Here is a 22,148-nt window from a genome sequence, read left to right on the forward strand (position 1 = left end):
CCCTGTTTATTGTCAAATGGTGTAACCATTACACAAGTACAAGTATTTCATATTTCATCCTCCTAGATTGTATGTACGTGTAGTCATGAAAACAAGTAATTGATTTTCAAATATCACTTGACATTTTTTTTATTATATTTATTTGAAAAATTCAGATTAAACTGATGTTTTATTGTACTGAGCAAGACATTATGTTGTAAACATTAAAGTTTTCTGCATATTCCATGGCCATTTGGGTAAAAATGGTTTTAAAACACATTATAACAGTGTAGTGGAATACTTAAGTATCATCCATATTAAGTTTTTTGTACAATATGAGATTTTTGTGGAAAATACTGGTTACGCCAATTGACATTAATCGGTTACACCAAATGACCATACTGCTTCTACAGCCCTAAATTGATCAAAATGGCCTCAAACAGGAAGATGTCAAATGGGGTAACTGGTTACCCCATTTGACATTTCAATTTAAAACCAAAATCTGCAGGCATTATTTAGGATGACTATGTCAACACTTAACATTGGTGTGAATATTTAAAAACATATTTTACATTTAATATAGTCACTTTGATTATTGTGGTTTATTTATATTTTTACTAAGGTCATACCACTTGACATGTCACCTGACCATGGCTGAAAAACGCACATTTTAGAGAAAGTACTAACCTTGACATGTAGCAGTTAGGTTCTTTAGGGGTCTTCTCTGTGACATGATCTTCTGGCACAATATTTACAAAATGGCTCCTAAAATGTGGTTACACCACTTGACATTTAAGAGGTTGACTTGACAGACATGATTCCCCATATTAATTTAAATATTCCGAACAATGATGTTACATAACTATTATTAAGTTTTAAAAAGTGCAAGTGTAAGAGTATGCCAAAGTATATCAGAGGCTATTTTGAAGAGAGTTTCATATTTTTTTAGCAAGTTTTATTACTTGGTACTACGTTTTAAGGGTTACACCACATTGACAATTTTACCATTATTTTCTTAATATTCTCACCAAAATGGATAAAACCAGAACTTTTAGAGTTTGGTCTTGAAGAAAATGATGTTTCAAAGTGATTTGATAGATTATTCTCAAAACTTAACACTTTTAAATGTATTTCATCCTCATGTTCACAAAAACATGAGCGTCACGTCTTTGACCCATATACATCAGTCAAAACAGAGTGTGTGTGTGTGTATGCCAGAAAAGAGAATGTGCAAACCTGAGATGGATGTAGGGTGCTGGTGTGTGTGTGTGTGTGTGTGTGTGCGTGTGTGTGTGTATGTGTGAAAGAGAGAGAGACTGTGTGTGTGTGTGTGTGTGTGTGTGTTTTTGTGTGTGTGAAAGAGACAGAGAGATGGTGTGTGACTTTGTGATGATGTGTGTGAGACACAGACTGTATGCAGACGTGTTCCTCATCAGACAGCAGACAGATAAAGCGCATTGAGGCTGTGTGACTATTCTTAGTGCCCAGGATGATTCAGGGTCAGCAACACTATAGTTATAGTTACAGTCACTGTCATACACTCTTTCATCTGGGCGTGTCAAAACCTGTCGAACACACGCACAGACACACACACCCACACACCCATGTCAACCAGACAAGGAACAGCAGAGCTTACTTTAGAGCTGACTTATGTGTTATAAACACACACACACCAACGACCACCAATGACCAACAGCTATTCTTGAGAGATTCTCCCTGGCAACTCTCCTCTCAACCTAACAGGAACTGGATGGCCAGCTCCCAACTATTGAGAGAGGGCAGCACACCCACACACACACACCCACACACACACACCCACACACACACACACACACACACACACACACACACACACACACACACACACACACACACCCTGCCCCTGCTCTCCTCAGTCTTCCAATACAAACACACAAACAGACTCTGTCCTGCTCTTGCTCTGTTACCATTCACACACACACACACACACACACACACACACACACACACAGTATGATGTCCTTGGGGAATGGAGTGTGTATTGTGAAATGCTTTATTTACATGGACAGAGGAGGCTGTCTACAGCAGACCCTGAGTATGGCTGTGCCTGCGCTCGCTCCCACTTCAGCTCCATTACATGAACCCATACACACACACACACACACACACACACACACACACACACACACACACACACACACACACACACACTCAAGAATGAAATTCAGGCCTTCTCTCCCCCCGAGCTGAGGAATGTTCTGCCCCTCCTCGTCTATCTGTGTCTCTCTCCTTCTCTTCCTGTCCTGTTAATGTTTTATCCCCCCTTCCCCCTTTAACCTCCTCTTCTCTCCTCTCCTCTTCTCTCCTCTCCTCTCCCCACACTGTGTTTGCTCTGACTCACCCACTTGTGTTCCTGGATTTCTTGTCTTTACGTCATTCTTTCTGTTTTTCTTTGTCAAACAGTCTTTTCTGGGTTTTTTTTTTCTTCCCCTTCTGGGTTTCTGTGCTCTATCTTTGTGTATGTTCACCTCAAGCACACACTTGACACATGGACGTGCGTGCGTCCGTGCATGTGTGTCTATTGGCCCTGTTTTGTGGTTTCTCAAACAGTCGTGCTTTCTGCATAAAACGTCCGAAAGCCACTGCTTTTCTCTCCCCTTTATCTGCATCTGTTCTTATTTGAGTTTCTGTCACCTCTCCTCCTTCCATAGGTCGCCTGTATGTTGGTGTGTAGTTTCAGCTCCGAAGCGACCGCAAATCATTAGTTTCATATGTCGCTATGCGGATAGGCTCAGACGAGTGTGGTGGCAAAGACATTTCGGCCTGACCGAGGTCCGCATTCATTCAGAAATCTGAACCTGCCCAAAAGACAGACCCATCGGGGATAGCATTGCTATGATTATGGTGTAAACGATTTTTTTTGTGGGTTTACTTTTATACTAGTGTCCTTCCCATCTCCTCCTCTCCTTCTACTCCTCTCTCCTGTCTCCTCGCTTAGCTTTTCAAGTCCCTCCTCTGCTTTCTCTGCTTTCTCTCCTGTTCTGTTGTTCAGTACCAGTGTTTTGACTAACTATTCTATGCCATGGCTGTATCCTCATGTCTCAGTGGTTGCCACGCCGACCAGCAAAAAGACAGACATTAACACACACACACACACACACCACTCATTGGCTGTAAGTTAGAGGATGGAGTTCAGCGAGTGCATTCCTGTATGTGTGTGTGAGTGAGGGAGAGAAAAACTGAGAGCTGATAGCTGCAGAAGGTTCCTAATTTTGACCTTCATTATTTTGTTTTCGGTGCTTATGTGATTAGCCCAAACAGTACCTGTTGACTGAGCTGTGATTGGATGTTCCTGCTTGCCCAAAGGCTCCAGTGTCAGTGCTGATTTTCCAGACAGGCGTCATTAGTTGTATGTGCCCCTCCGAACCAAAGGGGCCTCTTCACTGACACAGAGCTGCTGCCATCACTGTCTCACACACACACACACACACACACACACACACACACACACACACACACACACACACACACACACAGACACACACACACACACACAGACACTCCTGCCGGTGTCCACCTTACCGCATCTTCATTAGGAGCACTGAATGACTGGTCTGCCACACACACACACACACACACACACACACACACACACACACACACACACACACACAGCTTGATGTGACTCTTCATCAGCGCTTAGATGACAGGAAATATGTCCAGCATCCAGACATGAGGAAGTCTGCAAGTGGTTACTCCCAGTGTGTGGTGTTCACCTCCCCCACCCAAGAACTCAGACAGGCCTTGTGAAGCGTGTGTGTGGCAGACTCACGTCTGTGAGCATGACTGTGTGACTAGACAGTCTTCAGAATGTTCCAAGCACCTCTCTGGTTGAAGGACACACCCTGCTCCCTAGACCCATTCTCATAATCAGCTTCGTGTTCATGGCAGGGTACTCGTTCATTAATCGACTGGTATTTTATTCATATAAAAAAGAAAAAAACTAAAATGATGTGCATTGTTTCTTTGAAGGGAGAATGGGTCAATGAACATACTGTCATTTAATGTATGGATTGGTGTGCTGGGCATTACCTGTGTTGGGGTTTGTGTGTGTACACATTTGCTCTGGCCATTATTTTTTCTTAATTAGCGATGATTCATCTGTTTTTTTGTTTTGTTATGTCTGTCTGTGTCTCTTCCTACCGCCTTTTAAACTGAAAATGCTTCAATGTCCATTTTGAAAGTAGTACCATAGCACCCCTAATAGTGACTGTGTGTGTGTGTGTGTGTGTCTGTTTTCAGCCTTGCAATGCTACTGCCAGCGCTGCCCCAACTCCACGTGCAACACGGACGGCCTTTGCTACGCCTCCATCACCAAACAGGGCAACCAGCAGATCAAGCGGCAGAGCTGGTGCCTGCGTGACAACGAGCTCATCCCCCGCGACCGCCCCTTCGTCTGCGCCCCCTCCACCAAGGACAACACCGGCATCTACCCCATGTGTTGCAGTACCGACCTCTGTAACAAGAACCCCAACCTCAGCTTTCCCGGTAAGACCGCCTTACCAACAAGTGTCACACACACAAACACACACACACACACTCACACACACACACACACACACACATAAACCTCAAGCAAACGCTCAGTAAGAGTACCGATGATCTGTGGTTTATAATTGATAATATTTAGACCTCTCTGACAACAATCTCCAACCACAGCGTTCCCAGCAAGACCTCCTGAGCCTCATGTACACACACTGCAGCACAGATGATTAACAGCTTCATGTGGCTAATCGGATTACTGATAATCTGTCATTTATTATCACTATGCTAGTCGTCTGTAGACTGAGATCCCGCAGTAATCACGTTAACACGACCCCTCCGTGTTTGTGTGTGCCACCTTCTCTTGTTTATACTGAATTAAACAGAGGAGGCATAATGACGCCCCAGCATGTCCTCTCACATAGCAGTTTGGTGCCGTGTTACCAGGGGCGTGATGTTTAGCACGTCATCTAGCTTCCCCCACAAAATACCCTGTTTAAGATCGCTCCAAACTATATTCCCAACTCGGAAAACTGCACTAGAATGCCGCGTGAAGTCGTCGCCGACTCCGACGAATATCCGTGACTTCAGTGAGGTGCATCATTTAATCAATTTGACATCTTTATGAATATGGCAATGAACGTAACAGAGAACCCGACTATATTAAAGGTTAAAACCCTTTTTAAATGTGTGAGAAGATGCATGAGGCAGGGTGTCAAAATGAACAACGACAAAGTTGTTACTTTAGCATTTGTTAAATTAGGAGCTGGGAAATGTACTGCACCATAACATCTGCGTCTATATACGCCTGCACCTACTGTTACTTTAAAAAGCTATGGTGAACTTGGTGTCTGCGGAGTCTTGCAAGCCATGCTCAGTTATAGCAGTGTTCAGACTCCAGTGAAGTTGCTGTGCATCTTGTACAACATGTTGATGCTCATGTCATGTCAGATTTGTGTGTTCTGACAACACAGCAGTCCTGCTTCGTTTTGGTTAGCTGCTAGGTTGTGTCACACCCCGGTTCCACCATGTCAGCTGTCCTCTTATATAACAGACGGCGTTCCGCCTCTGTGACTACCTCCACCGTCGGCTCAGAGGCGGAACAACAATTTCCCCATTCCACCACCATACCATTCCATTCTGTCTGCCTTTTGCACACACAGCAATGTGGAATGACTGCGCAACCTTCACATTCGCGTAAGATGCCTGACGCTCGCTCACTCGCTCACTCGCTCACTCGCTCACTCGCTCACTCGCTCACTCACTCACTCACACACTCACTCACTCACACACACTCACACACTCACACACTCACACACTCACACACTCACACACTCACACACTCAATACAAGTACTGATAATCTGTAGTTTAGAATCTATAATATATAGTCCTGTGTGTAACAAGAACAACAGCCTCAGTGTTCGTGGTAGAACTACTACTTCTTCTTTAGTTGAAGTAAACTTTGGTGGTTGTGATGCCAGCTCTTTGGGCTTTGCACTTCTCTTTGTGCCTATGGAATAGTGGTAACCATGGCTAGTCACTCATCTCATCAGGCCACTACTGTTAGACCCGTTCACAGGCGTCTCTTTCTTTTCTCTGACTTCTCTTTTCTTGTTTTATTTGTTTTTTCATTCTCTCTCTCTTTTTCTGTCTCAACCACATTTGCCCTCAGGGCTAGAAGAGGCACGAGAGGAATTTCAGACATAGACTTTGGTGGATTGAACAGAGCTTCTCCCAGTGAATCTTTTTACATTAAATCAAATTGCGTTGTCTTGTTGCCTCCTCTGAGGACTTTCCAATATAACCCTCCCTGGCTAGCTGAAAAGAGAATGAGTTTGTAGTTTGGTTTTGTAATGCAGTGCTGCTAGCATTCCATGCTCTTTGTCGATGTGGACACACTTGTGTTGCTAGTCTCTGTAGGAAGTTAAAGTTGCCCAGTGTTTGTCAGGGAGATCAATCAGTCATTCAGCCTCAGGTTCACAGCTACAAACAGAGTGGCCCCGCTTCGAGAACAGAGGGATAGAGCGAGAGAGCGAGGGTGCAACACAGCAAGAGCCCTTATCCCCCCCATGCATTGAAACACGCGCACGCGCACGCGCACACACACACACACACACACACACACACACACACACACACACACACACACACACACACACAGAAAATCATTCTTCAATCTCTCGGTCACACACAGAAAATAATCCGTTCCCTTTTGACGTAAATTGTTGCGTTTTTCTTCTGAAGTGCTAAATGGTTAACCACGCTCGGCCTCTTGCTGATTGCAAGCACAACCCCCCCCTGTTTCTCCATCACAACAGGCATTAACGAGCCATTACAGCCCCCTCGCGTCGCAGAAATAGGACCCTGGAAGTGTAGCCATGTTAAACAGGATTGGTTTACATAAGTGGCGCAAGTCACAAAATGCTGACATTTTATTTAGTTTTCTGCTTTGTTTTGTTTGTTTGCAACCTTGTTACCAACTATGGGCAAATTATGTGCATGAGCAAATTATGAAGTTGCCCTACGTTTACTTGGTATCGGCAAGTACAAATCTAAGTACTCGGTCTGGGAAAAAGTGGTATCGGTGCATCTCTACTTTTAGCGTTTTATCTATTTATGGGATTTGCAGGGCTTATTTCTGTCTCTTCTGTCTGGGAAGGGCGAGTCACGAAACACGTGTTGCTGTTTTCCAGGTTGTTCTCCCGAAGTGGAAGAATAGCTAGGAGATGAGAAGAGGGCGAGTGGTTTAAAATGCATTTTTTGTCTGGGAGGCTGTGGCTGAAGGCAATTCATGTTTTTAGTTTCCTTCTGGCAAATTCCTCCTGTCTGAAATAAAGTGATAAAATAAAGTCTTCTGAAATAAAGAGAAATTGATTACATCCAAAAACATTAAGGAGCTTTGTCCACAAATATGTGTTCCCACACTTAGCATACGCGCGCACACAGACACACATACGAACACATTCTCTTTCTCGAACACACAAACACTCACACTCACGTTCAGTCTATCGAACACACACGCACACACACGCACACACGCGCACACGCACACGCACGTACACACGCACACACGCACACGCACACGCACACGCACACACACACATTCTCTTTCTCAAACACACGTGCGGACACACACACACACACACACACACACACACACACACAGTTGAACGATGAAGCAGTGCTATAGTCAACCTGAAGCAACACACATTTCAGCCCCTGGCTTTTTACATGACGGTTGATGACTCAACTATGTCTCCTTCCCCAGTTGGCCCCTTAAGAGGGAGCCATCTCATGGATGCTGTTCTGTAAGGATGCTCCCACTGTTATGCGCAGCGATTAGCCAGAGCTGGTTAACTGTGCCCTGTTTAACCAATGCCTGCCAGCTTTCGCCTTCAGTTCCCTTTCACAGCAACAAACTGTACATTTCAGCACCACAGACTATTTTCAGAGACCGTGCGCTGAAAAGTCCTTTTTTGAAAAGTTTGTTTGTGTTTAAGCCATCTTTGCAAGTTGCATGGAGTTCAGCAAACAGAATAATCTTGAACTCTTCCTGTAATAGGTCCTCCTCTGGTCCCGCTGTCATTAAGCAGCTCAGAAACAAAGCCACTTGCTGCTGTGTGACCTCCACATGACCTCCACATGCCCTCCAGACGGGGCCGCCCAGAGGGTGCTCCTCTCAGACTGTTTTGACGCGAAGTCACTCTGGCACCGTCTGATGTATTCATTATTTAGTGATGCGCAAGTGACTCTTTTGGGATGCCATATTTCTAGGACTGTCAACTGTCAAAAAGCCTCCTGCCCGCCACCAAACATGCTGAAGTTATTCTGTTTTAAGACTTAAAGCTTTGAAAGTTTTTTTAACATTCTACTTTTAAGTATCTTTTGCAGGGCATATATCACAGATCCGAGAGAAATTTTAATATTAATTTGACTCTCTCTCCCTCCCCTCTCTTTCACTGTCCTGTATTTCTCTCTCCTCTCCTCTCCTCTCCTTGTCCCCTCTCTCCGTCCTGCCATCTCAGTTCCTACGGTGAAGCCCCCCTCTCTGGGTCCGGTGGGCCTGGCGGCGGTGATCGCGGTGCCGGTGTGCATCCTCTGCTTCCTGCTGGTGACGGTCTTCTACTTCTGCCACAGCCGCTCCGCCATCCACCACCGAGTGCCCAACGAGGATGACCCCTCCATGGACCACCCCTACATCACCGTGGGAACCACCCTCAAGGACCTCATCTACGACATGACCACCTCCGGATCCGGTTCAGGTGAGTGTGTGTGTGTGTGTGTGTGTGTGTGTGTGTGTGTGTGTGTGTTGTGCTTTTCTGACACAACAAAAGGTAGCTTTACTGAATCAAAAAACAGTTGGTGCTCGTACAAGTGTGTGTTTGCTTGTGTGTGTGTGTGTGTGTGTGTGTGTCTGTGTACACCTGCATGCCTCCACTGATGTCTCCTTCAGTGTCAGTCCTCTCTTTGTCTTCTCTATTTTGTTTGGCCTCTGACTGCTGATGGGTTTTGTTTTTTCTGTCTGATTCTGTGTGGGTGGGTGTGTGTTTGTATGTTTATCAGCATGTATGTTTGGAGACAGTAATTAAGTCAACCAGAGAGTCTGTCTGTCTGTTTCTGTGTGTGTGTGTGTGTGTGTGTGTGTGTGTGTGTGTGTGTGTGTGTGTGTCCTAGTTGGTCTGCCTCATTATGTAAGTGATACACCTGTGCTGGTGTAACAGTAAGCAGCTCTCATCAACATTAGTTTGTCCTCCGGATTTTAGTTGATTATTGCTGCCTAGATGTCTGTCCTCCACAGCTGTTTACACCAACCCTCCATATCTCTCTCTCCTCTGACTCCACTTCAACTGGCATCTGTGTCTGCTCGACATGACCACCTCCGGATCAGGCTCAGGTGTGTGTGTGTGTGTGTGTGTGTGAGCGTGGGGCAGATCATACATTTAGTTTGTATTGTGCTTTTCTGACGCAACAAAAGGTAGCTTTACTGTATCAAAAATCAGTTGGTGCTCGTACAAGTGTGTGTGTGTGCGTGCGCACCTGTGCATGCCATCAGAGGTCTTGTGTACATTGTGCTTTTCTCTGATACTAGGCAGCTTCATGAAATCCTTAACCAGGTGGTGTGTGTGTGTGTGTGTGTGTAGGGGTGTAAAAAATAACCGATACGTATCAATATCCGTTTTTAGCGTGTAAGATACGACTACATCGATGCGTGTGGTCCCGTATCGGTTTTAAAATTTCATAAACCGGTCTTTGCCCGATTTGAAAGTTATGAATCGGTTCACAAGCGTTTGTCCCTCCGTTTTTTTTAAACACAAAACACTCGCTGGCCTGTTGCATTTGATTTCAGTCAGAACAATGACAGCCTGTCATTAGCCAAAGCCTGCATAACATAAACCAATCAGGCTCTATTTTCAGTATTAACGCCAAGACCGGAGAGAATGACAGATCACAACACTCATTCAGTTGAATGGCCAACACTATGCTAGCTACGCTATGCATTTTCAAAGGCCAATGCTATGCTAGCTACTTCAGCCAAGGAAGATTGTTGATTGCGTGTTTCTACAGAGATCCTCGGATTTAAATAATTATAAAATATCCCTAATCAGATGATTCCCCCTCATCAGTTGCGTTTGTCCTCTGAAAAAAGCTTTTAAGGCTAGTCTGCTTGGCCATGTTAGATCCTTTTCACTCAGTTTGCTTATTGTTTATAACCGACGGTTTGCACTTTATTTAAAATGCAGCATACGTGTTGTTTAATAACAGCAGTGCGTGTTGTTTTATTGCCCTAAATATTAGGGTTATTCTCAAATTCCGATTGTGTTTGAGGGACATTTCATTTTTTTTCCCGGACAACGGAAACGCTGCTGGGTTTAAAGGTGCTTGCTTTGAAATTATTTTGATCAGTCTCTGAAGTTGCTTTCGCGTTGCCTGTGGAGTGTGCACACGTTGCAATAGCATGCCCTTATAAAGAGCTTGCGGGGTTACTGTATGCAAGTTCAGGTGCATGACAAAGCGCGTTCAATTTAGAACACATTTCCAGGCGTTCATGAATCCAGCAGAGATCTTTTCTGAGGTTGGTATGAAGATATTTATTAATAAGACACTGTTCGAGAATGAGGTCCATTGTTTCCTCACAACTTTGTGTTTTCAACAATTGAACTGCATCGCATCGCATCGCATCGCATCGCATCGCATCGCATCGCATCGCATCGCATCGCATCGCATCGTACTGAATCATTTTTTATCAACGTGCATCTTTTCTTGTATCATATCGTGCCCATGTATCGAGATACGAATCGAATCGTTTTTGTCATGAGAGATTTACACCCCTAGTGTGTGTGTGTGTGTGTGTGTGTGTGTGTGTGTGTGTGTGTGTGTGTGTGTGCACCAGCTAGCCTCCACCGATGTCTCCTTCAGTCTCAGTCCTCTCTTTGTCTTCTCTATTTTGTTTGGCCTCTGACTGTTGATGGGTTTTGTTTTGTCTGTCTGATCTGTGTGGGTGGGGTGTGTGTTTGTATGTTTATAAGCATGTATGTTTGGAGACAGTAATTAAGTCAACCAGAGAGTCTGTCTGTCTGTTTCTGTCTTTGTCTGTGTGTGTGTGTGTGTGTGTGTGTGTGTCCTAGTTTGTCTGCCTCATTATGTAAGTGATACACCCGTGCTGGTGTAACAGTGAGCAGCTCTCATCAACATTAGTTTGTCTTCCAGATTTGAATCCACATTAAGTTTAGTTTAGTTGATGATTGCTGCCTAGATGTCTGTCCTCCACAGCTGTTTACACCAACCCTCCATATCTCTCTCTCCTCTGACTCCACTTCATCTGGAATCTGTGTCTGCTCTCCCTCCCTCTCTCCAATCTCTCTCCTCCTCCTCTGTACACTGTTCTCTCTCTCTCTCTCTCTCTCTCTCTCTCTCTCTCGCTCTCTCTCTCTCTCACTCGCTCTCTCTGTACTCCATTGTACTTCAGTCTCTAATCTATCAAACTATACTATTGTCTACTTTATCTACTCTGACTCGAATGGTGTACTGTTCACGTCTTCTGTCTGTATCTCCCCTCCTCAATTTCTCCTCTAGTGGATCTTTTCTTCCATTATATAGCAGTCTCTTCTCTTCTCTACTCTATTGTATTCTGTTCTATCTATAATGTACCTCTGCTCCATTATATATTAGTCTATACTTAAGCAATAAGCCCCAAGAGGCCGTGCTTTGCGCTGATTTTAGAACAGGTAAGGGAGTTGTTAGGCACGACGCGAAGCGGAGTGCCGTTAAACCCCCTTACCTGTTCTAAAATCAGCGCAAAGCACGGACTCGCGGGGCTTATTGCTTTTCTAAACCTGTTACTACACATATTTGATATGGTTTCATAAATAAAGACAATTCAATTTAAGAAACAATAGTTTAATGATAAACCGTCAATCTTCCGCCACTAAAAATTATAGTTCCTAAATAAATCGTTGCCACGCAACCCTTGAAGCAACGCAACAGCCAGATGGAACACTGGGTATGAAATGCGCTATATGAATGCCTTGCCATTCGCTGCGCAGTAATATGGAATGTAACCAGGTCAAATTGTAAGGTAATGCTGGATTTTACAACGGCTTTTAGCCAATCACAATCAAGGATTTGAACAATCAGGTTTAGAATTCTATACTGTTCTCTACACTATTCTATTTCTATTCTACATTGTCTCTGTTTCTCCTATACATTATATATCAGTCTCTACTATCCTCCACTCCATTATATATTAGTCTCGACTGCTGTACTATTCTCTACACTAGTCTATTCTATTTCTCTTCTTCCTTGTCTCTCCTGGTCTGCTGTACACCTGTCCTTTCTCTGTCTCTGCTCTACTCTACTCCACTCCGTCTCGGTTTCTGCTCTGCTCTGGAACTCTTATCAGTGTGAGAATCTCTGGCCCCAGTAGAAGTGTCTCACGGAGCTGGCGCGGTGTGTAAGTCGCTTCAGACGGGACTCTCATGTCTCTGCGGGACTTTAGGGAATGTGTTCGCTGGAAGGTGCCTTTATCTGATGGGCCACAGCCATGTCCTGTCTCGCTGGCCCTGGAGCTGGGATGGCACAGAGGTCGCTGGCCCTGGAGCTGGGATGGCACAGAGGTCGCATCCGGGCCAGATCTGGGCCTGATCCTTGCCATACCCCACTGAGATCTGGGGACGGGACAGGCCAGCCAGCTTCCCAGAAGTTTTTTTTTTTTTTAGTTTTTTGCCTCAGAGACTCCATCAGAGGTGATCCAATATAACAGGCTGGGGTCTCACACAAGCTGATTGGCAGATCCAGAGCAGGAGCCTTTAGGCCAGGGCAGGCCAGCACTGGGCCAGAGGCAGGCCGGCACTGGGCCAGAGGCAGGCCGGCACTGGGCCAGAGGCAGGCCGGCACTGGGCCAGAGGCAGGCCGGCACTGGGCCAGAGGCAGGCCGGCACTGGGCCAGAGGCAGGCCAGCACTGGGCCAGAGGCAGGCCGGCATTGGGCCAGAGGCAGTTCCTGCTGCTTATTGGAGAAGTAGCTCTACTAACCCCATCAGCTCAGAACATTGATCTTTTCTTCCAATAAGAGATATTATTTTTTGTCTTGGAACAGTTTTTTTCGTAAGAGAATCTGTGCTCATGCTGACATTTTCCACTTTGCCTGTTAAATTATGATCATTTATGACATTTTTTTTCCCAGCAAGAGAATCAGCTTTCCTGCTGTTTTAGTCTAGAATTTTCAACAGCAGGCTATTATCTCTGAAAGGTTACCATCGCTTTATTCTCCATAAGTCACATCACTATGGCGGCAAAGCCTTGCTGGTTCTATGAAAAAAAACTTGGTTTTATATATATATAAAAAAACAAGGATCAACCAAGGGCCGCAGTTTAGTTTTATTTCTTCAGAGGATAAAGTACCCATTAGTGATCGTATGGATTTGCTCATATGGGACTCTTCACTGGATAAAATGCTCTTTTTTTAGGTGTGTCTGTGTCTGTGTCTGTGTGTGTGTGTGTGTGTGTGCGCACTAGCTGACAGCGTTGAGGAGGCCCATCGTGTTGATCCCTCTCTTCCCTCACACTCTCTGAAGGTGTCGTGTACACTGGTGAGGCCAGCTTGTGCCTCTGTGTCACTGTTGTATATTTGCTTCAGGGAGAGCCTTGAGTGTGTGTTGAGTGTGAGGGACTCAAACTGTCAGACTGTCTCTCATGATTATTTCAGAGAATATATCCAGACAAGTCCATCACACACAGAGAAAGAGACACTGTGTGTGTGAATCACACACAGAGACACCGACATGTCTCTAACTCTTTCTGTCTGTCCCCTTGCTGTCCACCTCCAGGTGGGTTCTGTCTCTTCAGGTGGTTCCTGTCTCTCCATTAGGGATGGGAATTGATAAGATTGATTTCAAGAAATAAAACTGACATAAACAAAAAGTGAAAGTTGGTTTACATAATGAAACAAATGGCACTAACACAATAGACAGGGACTGGAGGAGTTTACCTTCGATACTAACAGACAGAAGCGCTAACGTTAGCCGCACTGCTGTTGCTTGGTTGAGATTCATTGACATTATCGTCACTCCGTAGCGCATCAAAAACGTGACATTCCTGCAAAGGTATTGCATGTTGCACAAATGTCTCTGCATATTGACATGCGCAAACGGCTCTGCAATCGATAGAGAAATCCTTACATACTTTGGATTACGATTCCAAGGAATTGCAGTTTTCAACAAGAACCGGTTCTCGATTCCAATCTCTACTCTTCATCCTCTCCTCCACTTCAGGTGGTTTCTGTCTCTTCCATCCTCTCTTTCTAGCCATCTCTCAAACACTGAGAACAGCATATTATCTCTTGCTGCTGGAGACTGTAGAGTGTTTAGTCTCCAGGTGTTCTGCATCTTGGCAGTCAAGTGCTTTCTTCTCTTCTCTCTTCTCATACACTGACACATTTTAATAATGTATTTATGTCCACGGGGCAGCCGTAGAAATGTAAAGACATACATTCTAGGGGGAATAGATTGAAGCTGTACAGAGGCTGAAATACACACACACACACACACACACACACACACACACACACACACACTCACAGAAAAGCTAGACATACACATGGATACACAAAAACACAGGCACTTATATTTGTCTCTGAATTGCTCCCCCTTCCTATCTCTCGCTTGCTCTTTCCATCATTCTCTTCTTGCTCTCACACACTCACTAACGCTCTCGCTGTCACACACTCACTAACGCTCTCGAACTCATACACTCACTAAGGCTTTCGCTCTCACACACTCACTAACGCTCTCGGACTCACACACTCACTAACGCTCTTGAACTCACACATTATTGACTGCCACTCAGTTTTACTGACTGATTTGCCTGACCAGCAGCTGCATCAGGCAGCCTCAGTCAAGGATACGATTGGTTCATGTCAATCCTGTACCTTTATGCAATTGGCCCCCATTCAACCTGTCTCCTCTGTGATTAGTTCATACCTCCCCGTTCTTCCTGCCCTCCACTCTGCATATGTCCAAAGCACGCTTTGATTGGCTCACATCAGCCTTGTTCCTTTCTGTGATTGGCTCACACCAAACCTTTCGCCCCCTGTGATTGGTTTATGTTCAGAGCACACTCCACTCCTAATGTCCTGGCCTTCTGTTTTTACTGCCCCCGCAGCAAGCCAGGCCGACTCCACTGATCGAGCAGGTCAAAGCACACCGCCCTTTACTGTTAACCTGAGCATGTGCAACGCGCTTCCTGTAAACTCCCAACATGTGAACTGCGCTTCCTGTAAACCCCAGCATGTGCACTGCGCTTCCTGTAACCCCCAGTATGTGCACTGCGCTTCCTGTAACCCCCAGTATGTGCACTGCACTTCCTGTAAACCCCAACATGTGAACTGCACTTCCTGTAACCCCCAGTATGTGCACTGCACTTCCTGTAAACCCCAACATGTGAACTGCGCTTCCTGTAAACTTTTTGACACCAGAAGCTCTTGTGAGCAGAAGTGATCACTCTCAGTTTTGCTCACTTCTGTTTCGCTTCTTTGTTCTGAAAGTTTGGAATTGTAGAATTTGCGTATTTCTTGGAGCAATTCATTCTCATCAGTCTGTACAGTGAAAACGTTGTTAGTGTGTGTGTGCGTGTGCGTGTGCGTGTGCGTGTGTTTGTGAGTGTGACAGGCAGTGTAAACAGATGGAAACCTGTATTGTTAATGGATTTTCGAAAGGAAAAATAGTCTTTGTTTGTGTAGGTTTAGACCATGTTTGTCTCATATCTCATCAATATATCCCATCAAGTGGCTCAGTGTGTATATTTGTTTTAATCAACAAACAAACACACACACTCAGGTCTTACTGTTCTTCTTCAAAAGTGCTCTGTTGATGACTGGCACTCTATTGGCTTGTCTCTGCCTGGACTTTAGTTCTATGGTCACTTATTTCTATGGTCCTTCATCTCTATGGTAGTTTCTTGTTATGGTCCTTCATTTCTATGGTAATTTAACCGTGTTGTCTCTCGCCACAGGTCTGCCGTTGCTGGTGCAGAGGACCATTGCCAGGACCATCATCCTGCAGGAGAGCATCGGGAAGGGCCGCTTTGGCGAGGTGTGGCGGGGGAAGTGGCGCGGGGAGGAGGTGGCAGTCAAGATCTTCTCGTCCCGCGAGGAGCGCTCCTGGTTCCGGGAGGCGGAGATCTACCAGACCGTCATGCTCCGCCACGAGAACATCCTGGGCTTCATCGCCGCCGACAACAAAGGTGAGTGGAACATGAAGAGACGAGCAAAGAGGAAGAAGAAGAGACGGGAGCAAAGAGGAAGAAGCTGAGCGGAGCAGAGCTGGGCTGGGTCATCTCCATGTCTCCATCCTCTGCATCTGTGTCTAATATTAGATTACATTCCATTAGTTGCTGATGCACAGTATGCTGAACGCAGTGTCACATCACTGCTGCTGTATCTGTGAGATTCTGACAGAGCACTGCCATAGGGCTCAGTTATCTCACTCATACACAGGGACTAAATATAAAAATGATTTACTTTGAAAGTTAGTTTGATAGTTAGTTTTTTTTGTGTTTTTGGTAGCTCTTATTCGATTTTTTAGTATTTACCACGTTTTCAGGCTCTTAGCTGAGCCCTTTGTGTGTGTGTGTGTGTGTGTGTGTGTGTGTGTGTGTGTGTCTGTGTGTGTCTCTTTGGCGCGAGGAGGAAGGTAAATGTGGAGAATTAGATTGAGGCTGGCACAGGCTCTCATAACTCTCTCCCCACCCTCCCCCCGCGCAGCACGTTTGTCTAACAGCAGGAGGAAATCAACACTTGGCAACACACACTGACTCAGGCCAGCCTCTGTGTGTGTGTGTGTGTGTGTGTGTGTGTGTGAGAGAGTATGAGAGAGAATGAGTGTTGGTGTATGTGCTTGTGAAGTTCGAGAGAGGGTGTGTGTGTTGTTGTTTGTAAATGCTTATGAGTAATAGTAATTGTGTTTGTGAGGGAGGCAGTTTGTGTGTTGTAACGCTTCTGAAGGTGTCCGTATGTTTGTAGTGTGTGTGTGTTTGTGTGTGTGTGTGTGTGTGTGTGTGTGTGTGTGTGTGTGTGTGTGTATTTATAGTAGGCAGTGCCAGTCCGTTGCTTGTTCTCAGTCCAGCTGCTCGGGGATCTCACAGGCCATCTGGAGGTCTGTCCGGCGCTCCGGGCGGGAATCTGATTCTCTCCGTTCATTAAACTCTTCTTTTTCCTCTCCTTTCTCTCTGTCCTTCCCCATCTCTTCCTCTCCTCTCTTCTCCTCCTCTCCTCTATCCTCTCTCATTCTCCTCCTCTCCTCGCCTCTCCTCCTGTACCCTATCCTCTCTTCTCCTCTCCTCCTCCTCTCTGACTGTGCAGATAACGGGACCTGGACTCAGCTGTGGCTGGTGTCTGACTACCACGAGCACGGTTCTCTGTTCGACTACCTGAACAGGTACACGGTGACGGTGGAGGGCATGATCAAGCTCTCCCTCTCCACAGCCAGCGGCCTCGCCCACCTGCACATGGAGATCGTCGGCACGCAAGGTAAGGGGTGTGTGTGTCTGTGTTTGTCTGTGTCTGTGTTTGTCTGTGTGTGTGTTTGTCTGTGTGTGTGTGTGTGAGCATGTTGCAGAGCAAGTTAAGAGCTCACCTGACACCTGTACTGACCGCTGCTGAAAACAGAGCACTGGCTCAGTCTTGCCTATTACCTAGGAACTCTCTTTCTAGAGATGAAAAGGAAATTCAGGACATCCTGGCCCTACACAAATGACCGATGTACATGTGTACACACACACACACACACAAACAAACACACAGCTTGCTGCTCGAATTACATACAACGAAACATACTCTGTTTAATCACCCGAACAATATTGTTATTGTTAAACATTTAAAAAGAGAGTTTGGAGGAATGTCTTTAATAATGTATAGTCCACCGGTCAGTATCGGGAAGTAAATCCCTTCAGGAGGTGTTAAAATGTCATGAACACACACACACTCCGAGGAATGCTTATTTCCCAATCACTGACTGGTTTTGCTGCCAAACATTTTGTATTCCTCCCACAAGTGTCTTGCACAATTGTCTGCAGTGGTGAAATTCATCAGTTACATTGGGAAAAGACCTGCTTGAAAACAGCTGAAACACACTGGACCATGTAGTATAACAGGAATATCTGTTGGTAGACTTCCAAGAGATTTCAATAAGACTTTACACTGTAAAGTTTACAGGAAAGGGTTGTGTTTCATCTGAAATTACGAGGAAGTTGGGAAAATTTTGTATCATAAACCAGGGGTCCCCAACCTTTTTTGCACCACGGACCAGTTTAATGTAGGCAATTTTTTTCACGGACAGGCTTCAAGGTGTCATTTTACTCCTCTTACTAGTCACGTCATCCATTCATATTGATGTGAATCAATCAATTGCACCCGTGAGGCAAGCGCGAGTTTGATAGAGTGAAGCCCGGTCTGCTCATACACAAAAGCTAACATTAACGTTAGGTGGAGTTAACATGCTGCCAACACCATGGTATTACAAACGTTAAGTGCATGAAAAATACAACTCACCATAACTCTGAATCAGTGCTTGGTCTCCATGTGCCGAAGCAGTTTTGAAGGCTTCATTGGCTCGTTTGCTAGCTTGTCGCCACATATTAAACAGAGCGTAGCCTACTTGGTGCGTGAGAATCACCTGTTGCGATAAACCCGTATTTTAAGTATGACTCCTGGTATTGTATGTTAAAAGAAGCTTTCTTTTTTCGAGGTCGTAGGCTCCTCTTCTGGGTCCTTAGTTGGCCTTTACACCTTTGCAAAGAAGTTCTACAAAAGATGTTTTTTTTTAAACTTATTTTCGGTAGTTTGCGGGCTTATTTTTTGAGTGACGTATCACTTGAACGAGACAAGCGTCTTGACGTGACTTGAGGCACAGGCGAATGTGACGTCCGGGAAAATCCGGTCGTTTTTCAAATAAATTAATGAATCTTTCTGTGCGGCCCATTAACAAACGCCTCACGGACCGGTACCGGGCCACGGCCCGGTGGTTGGGGACCACTGTCATAAACCACAAGACAGTCATGCAAGCGATATTGTAAGACGCTGGGGTGGAGTTTCGCCACAAACTGTTTTTGTAATAAACCGTCTTCAGACTGGTTTTGATAATACATCATGTGAAGAAGGACTTTCCAAACCTGCCATTCCGTCTCGCTGCTGTTCACTGTAGCTTTCTGCTCCTGGTCCAAAACCAAGTTGGAGACTCAAACGTGAGTTTTTCAGCACTGAAAGACATCAGTTTAGCTAATTAGATCCCGCCAGCTGTGCTGCTGTGGGTGTTTGCAAGGCACGAGTCTGTTAGCTCATCAGAGCTAGTCAGCGCAACAGTTTCAGACAAAAACTCTGTAATGCCTCTTTAAGCCACACCAAAGCCACGGCAGCTTCACACACACACACACACACACACACACACACACACACACACACACACACACACACACACACAGAACGATTCCTCTGCCAGGCATGGAATGGATCTTAATCTCCTCGCTTAGCCCAGAGCACGCTCACAGTCCCTACTGGCCGCTTCAGCCTCATACCTGTTATCTCTCATTATGAGGGGATGGAGCACCAACCGCCAGGCCGTGTGTGTGTGCGTGTGTGTGTGTGTGTGTGTGTGTGTGCGCGCAAGCTGTGCTCTTTGAGCTTGCTTGGTGTGTGTGTATGTATGTGTGCTCCTAAAAGCTGTGCTCTTTGAGCTTGCTTGGTGTGTGTATGTATGTATGCTCCTAAAAGCTGTCTTCTTTGAGCTGTTTGTGTGTGTATGCGTGCTCCGAAGCGGTGCTATGTGTGTGTGTGCGCACGTGCTCTGTGGGCTGGGTGTATTGAGTTTATTGCAGCAGAGCTCTGTGCTGTGCTGCAGTCGCGTGCCGCAGAGGTACCCGGGCGCTTTGATTTATAGCGTGTTCTTCCTGTCAAACTGTCTGCGTGTCTCCACCCACTCCTTGTGCTGGCCTGATGCATGTGTGTCTGCACACACACACACACACTAGCATGCACACACACCCTCAATTAAATGAGCTTTGTCTCCTGCAGTCATACACACTTGATCACTCACAGATCTCCAATGCCACACGCACACACTCACACTCACGCACACACACACACACACACACACACATTCAGCCTTCAGCAGTGATATGAGAATAGAACAGGAAAAAATCTTGCAACCTTCAAAGATATGCTCTCAGGGGACAAACAAAGCACGCACATATCTGCAGTTCACTCCGGCCGGTTTTAGTGTGTGTGTGTGCGCGCGTGCATTATTGTGCATGTGCGTGTTTGTGTGTGTGTGTGTGTGTGTGAGTAGCAGTGAGAGTGTGAAGCTGTCCTGTCTTGATGCCACCGCCCATAACGAAGGGAGTGTGTGTTCGAGCTCTGTGAAAGGGGGTGCTGGAGTGAAATGGTCCTGTTTTGACGTTCCCATCTGGAAGAGATGGTAAATTGAGGTACTGGGTGTTGGGCTGTTATACAGGTCCCTGATCGTTCACCTGCTCCAAGTGTGAGGATGCTGTCAGTGTGTGCCTTATCACACATCTGTCTCTCGGAGCTCTTTATATCTCTGTGTTTCTCTTTTCTCGTCTCCTCTCCTCTCTGCCACGGACCCTCATACACACTTAGCTGAAGGGTCCTGCTATATTTCCCCAGTTAGTGTTTTACTTTCTCTCTCTCCCTCTCTTTTCTCTCTTCTATTCCTCGCTCACTTCCTCTCTTTCCTCTCTCTCTCATATAGTGCAGATCTTCAGTACATCATTAATTTTAATCAGTTTCAAGTTTGTTTTGCCCAGTTGAGCTCAAAGGTTTGTCAACAAGCTGAGTATGAGTTGGCGTGTGGGTGTGATGATGTATTTAGTGTTTGGTCACTTAGCCACTAATTGGTGCTTATAAGAGGACTAGACCTGAAAACAGGGGAAGGCATTTGGCATGCTTCCCTTTATGTAGGAAAATATTAATGAATATAAATTGTGCATATGTAAGGTGATGATGTAAAGTCTGCCGTTCAGTATAGGAAGACAAATCCCTTCAGGATTATGATTGGCGGACTATACATTATCCCACTTTTTATACGGTTACTTGCCAAAACGATAAAGCCATCCATCTCTCTCTTCCTCAGTGATTTTGTTTTGTTTCGTGGATTCCACTGAGAAAAAATAGTGCTTCACGCTAATAAAACTATAAAGACTTGCTGTGTGTTGCGTAGCAACGTAGTACTTTTTGACTAAAAGTTACACTGGATTTCCGCTACTAAAAGTGAACGGACTACTTGCGGAAGATGTGAATTAGAAAAAACAAAAATCGTTGCCAATGGCAGCTGCCATTCATTTTTTGTACTGGTCAATATAAAGAAATATCTGACCATCATCGGTGGGATAGCAGATTCACTTCAATGGAGCTTTTTGCAACATTCTGAGGAGCCGTATAATAATAATATATATTATACAATATCTACTTTGCTTAATGTATATTGTAAACTCATTCCCTAAATTCAGATAAACTATGTCTCTGTCTGTCTGTCTGTCTGTCTGTCTGTCTGTGGCTAATATGTAGTGACCTACTGGTACATACATGTGTTTTGTCCCTCTGCTGAGTGGAATATATGTAAAGAATGTTCAAACCTCACTCCTCCTCCCTCTCCTGTCTGTGTGTAGGCAAGCCGGCCATTGCTCACCGGGACCTGAAGTCCAAGAACATTCTGGTGAAGAAGAACGGCACCTGCTGCATCGCTGACCTGGGCCTGGCAGTGCGCCATGATTCCGCCACCGACACAATTGACATTGCGCCCAACCACCGAGTCGGCACCAAGAGGTAACGTGGGGGATGGGATATTAAACCTTAAACTGTGGCTAATTCAGCTGAACTTTTACATACATTTATTTTATTTACTTTTACATTTATTTAACTTTTCTTTCACTTGTACTCATTTAGCACACTTTATTGTATCCAAAGTGAGTAGAGTACTGATATACATTTCCATCCTTGCTGTTAGAACTCCTCTCTATTGGATGAGTTGCAGGGGCATAAACTTTAGGCACTTAATATTGGTCCTTGGCAGGTACTAGTGAACTGATGCTTGACTGAGAGCTGAAATCTTAAGCCTCTCCGTATCACCTCGTTTCCCTC

The 22,148-nt window shown here is 45.3% G+C and overlaps 1 protein-coding gene across 1 annotated transcript in view; it reads left to right on the forward strand.

The window, feature by feature from the left end:
- tgfbr1b (transforming growth factor, beta receptor 1 b) overlaps positions 1 to 22,148 on the forward strand; it is a gene marked incomplete at both ends in the record, with an annotated part of 45,203 nt that overhangs the window by 17,297 nt on the left and 5,758 nt on the right. The window contains 5 exons of the mRNA XM_080855645.1: positions 4,261 to 4,506; positions 8,528 to 8,764; positions 16,010 to 16,240; positions 17,358 to 17,525; positions 21,677 to 21,833. Of these exons, the coding sequence (XP_080711771.1) occupies positions 4,261 to 4,506; positions 8,528 to 8,764; positions 16,010 to 16,240; positions 17,358 to 17,525; positions 21,677 to 21,833 (1,039 nt within the window). The remainder of the gene's footprint in view (positions 1 to 4,260; positions 4,507 to 8,527; positions 8,765 to 16,009; positions 16,241 to 17,357; positions 17,526 to 21,676; positions 21,834 to 22,148) is intronic.

Source organism: Sprattus sprattus (assembly GCF_963457725.1).
Source record: "Sprattus sprattus genome assembly, chromosome: 17".
In the NCBI taxonomy this organism is placed as follows: Eukaryota; Metazoa; Chordata; class Actinopteri; order Clupeiformes; family Clupeidae; genus Sprattus; species Sprattus sprattus.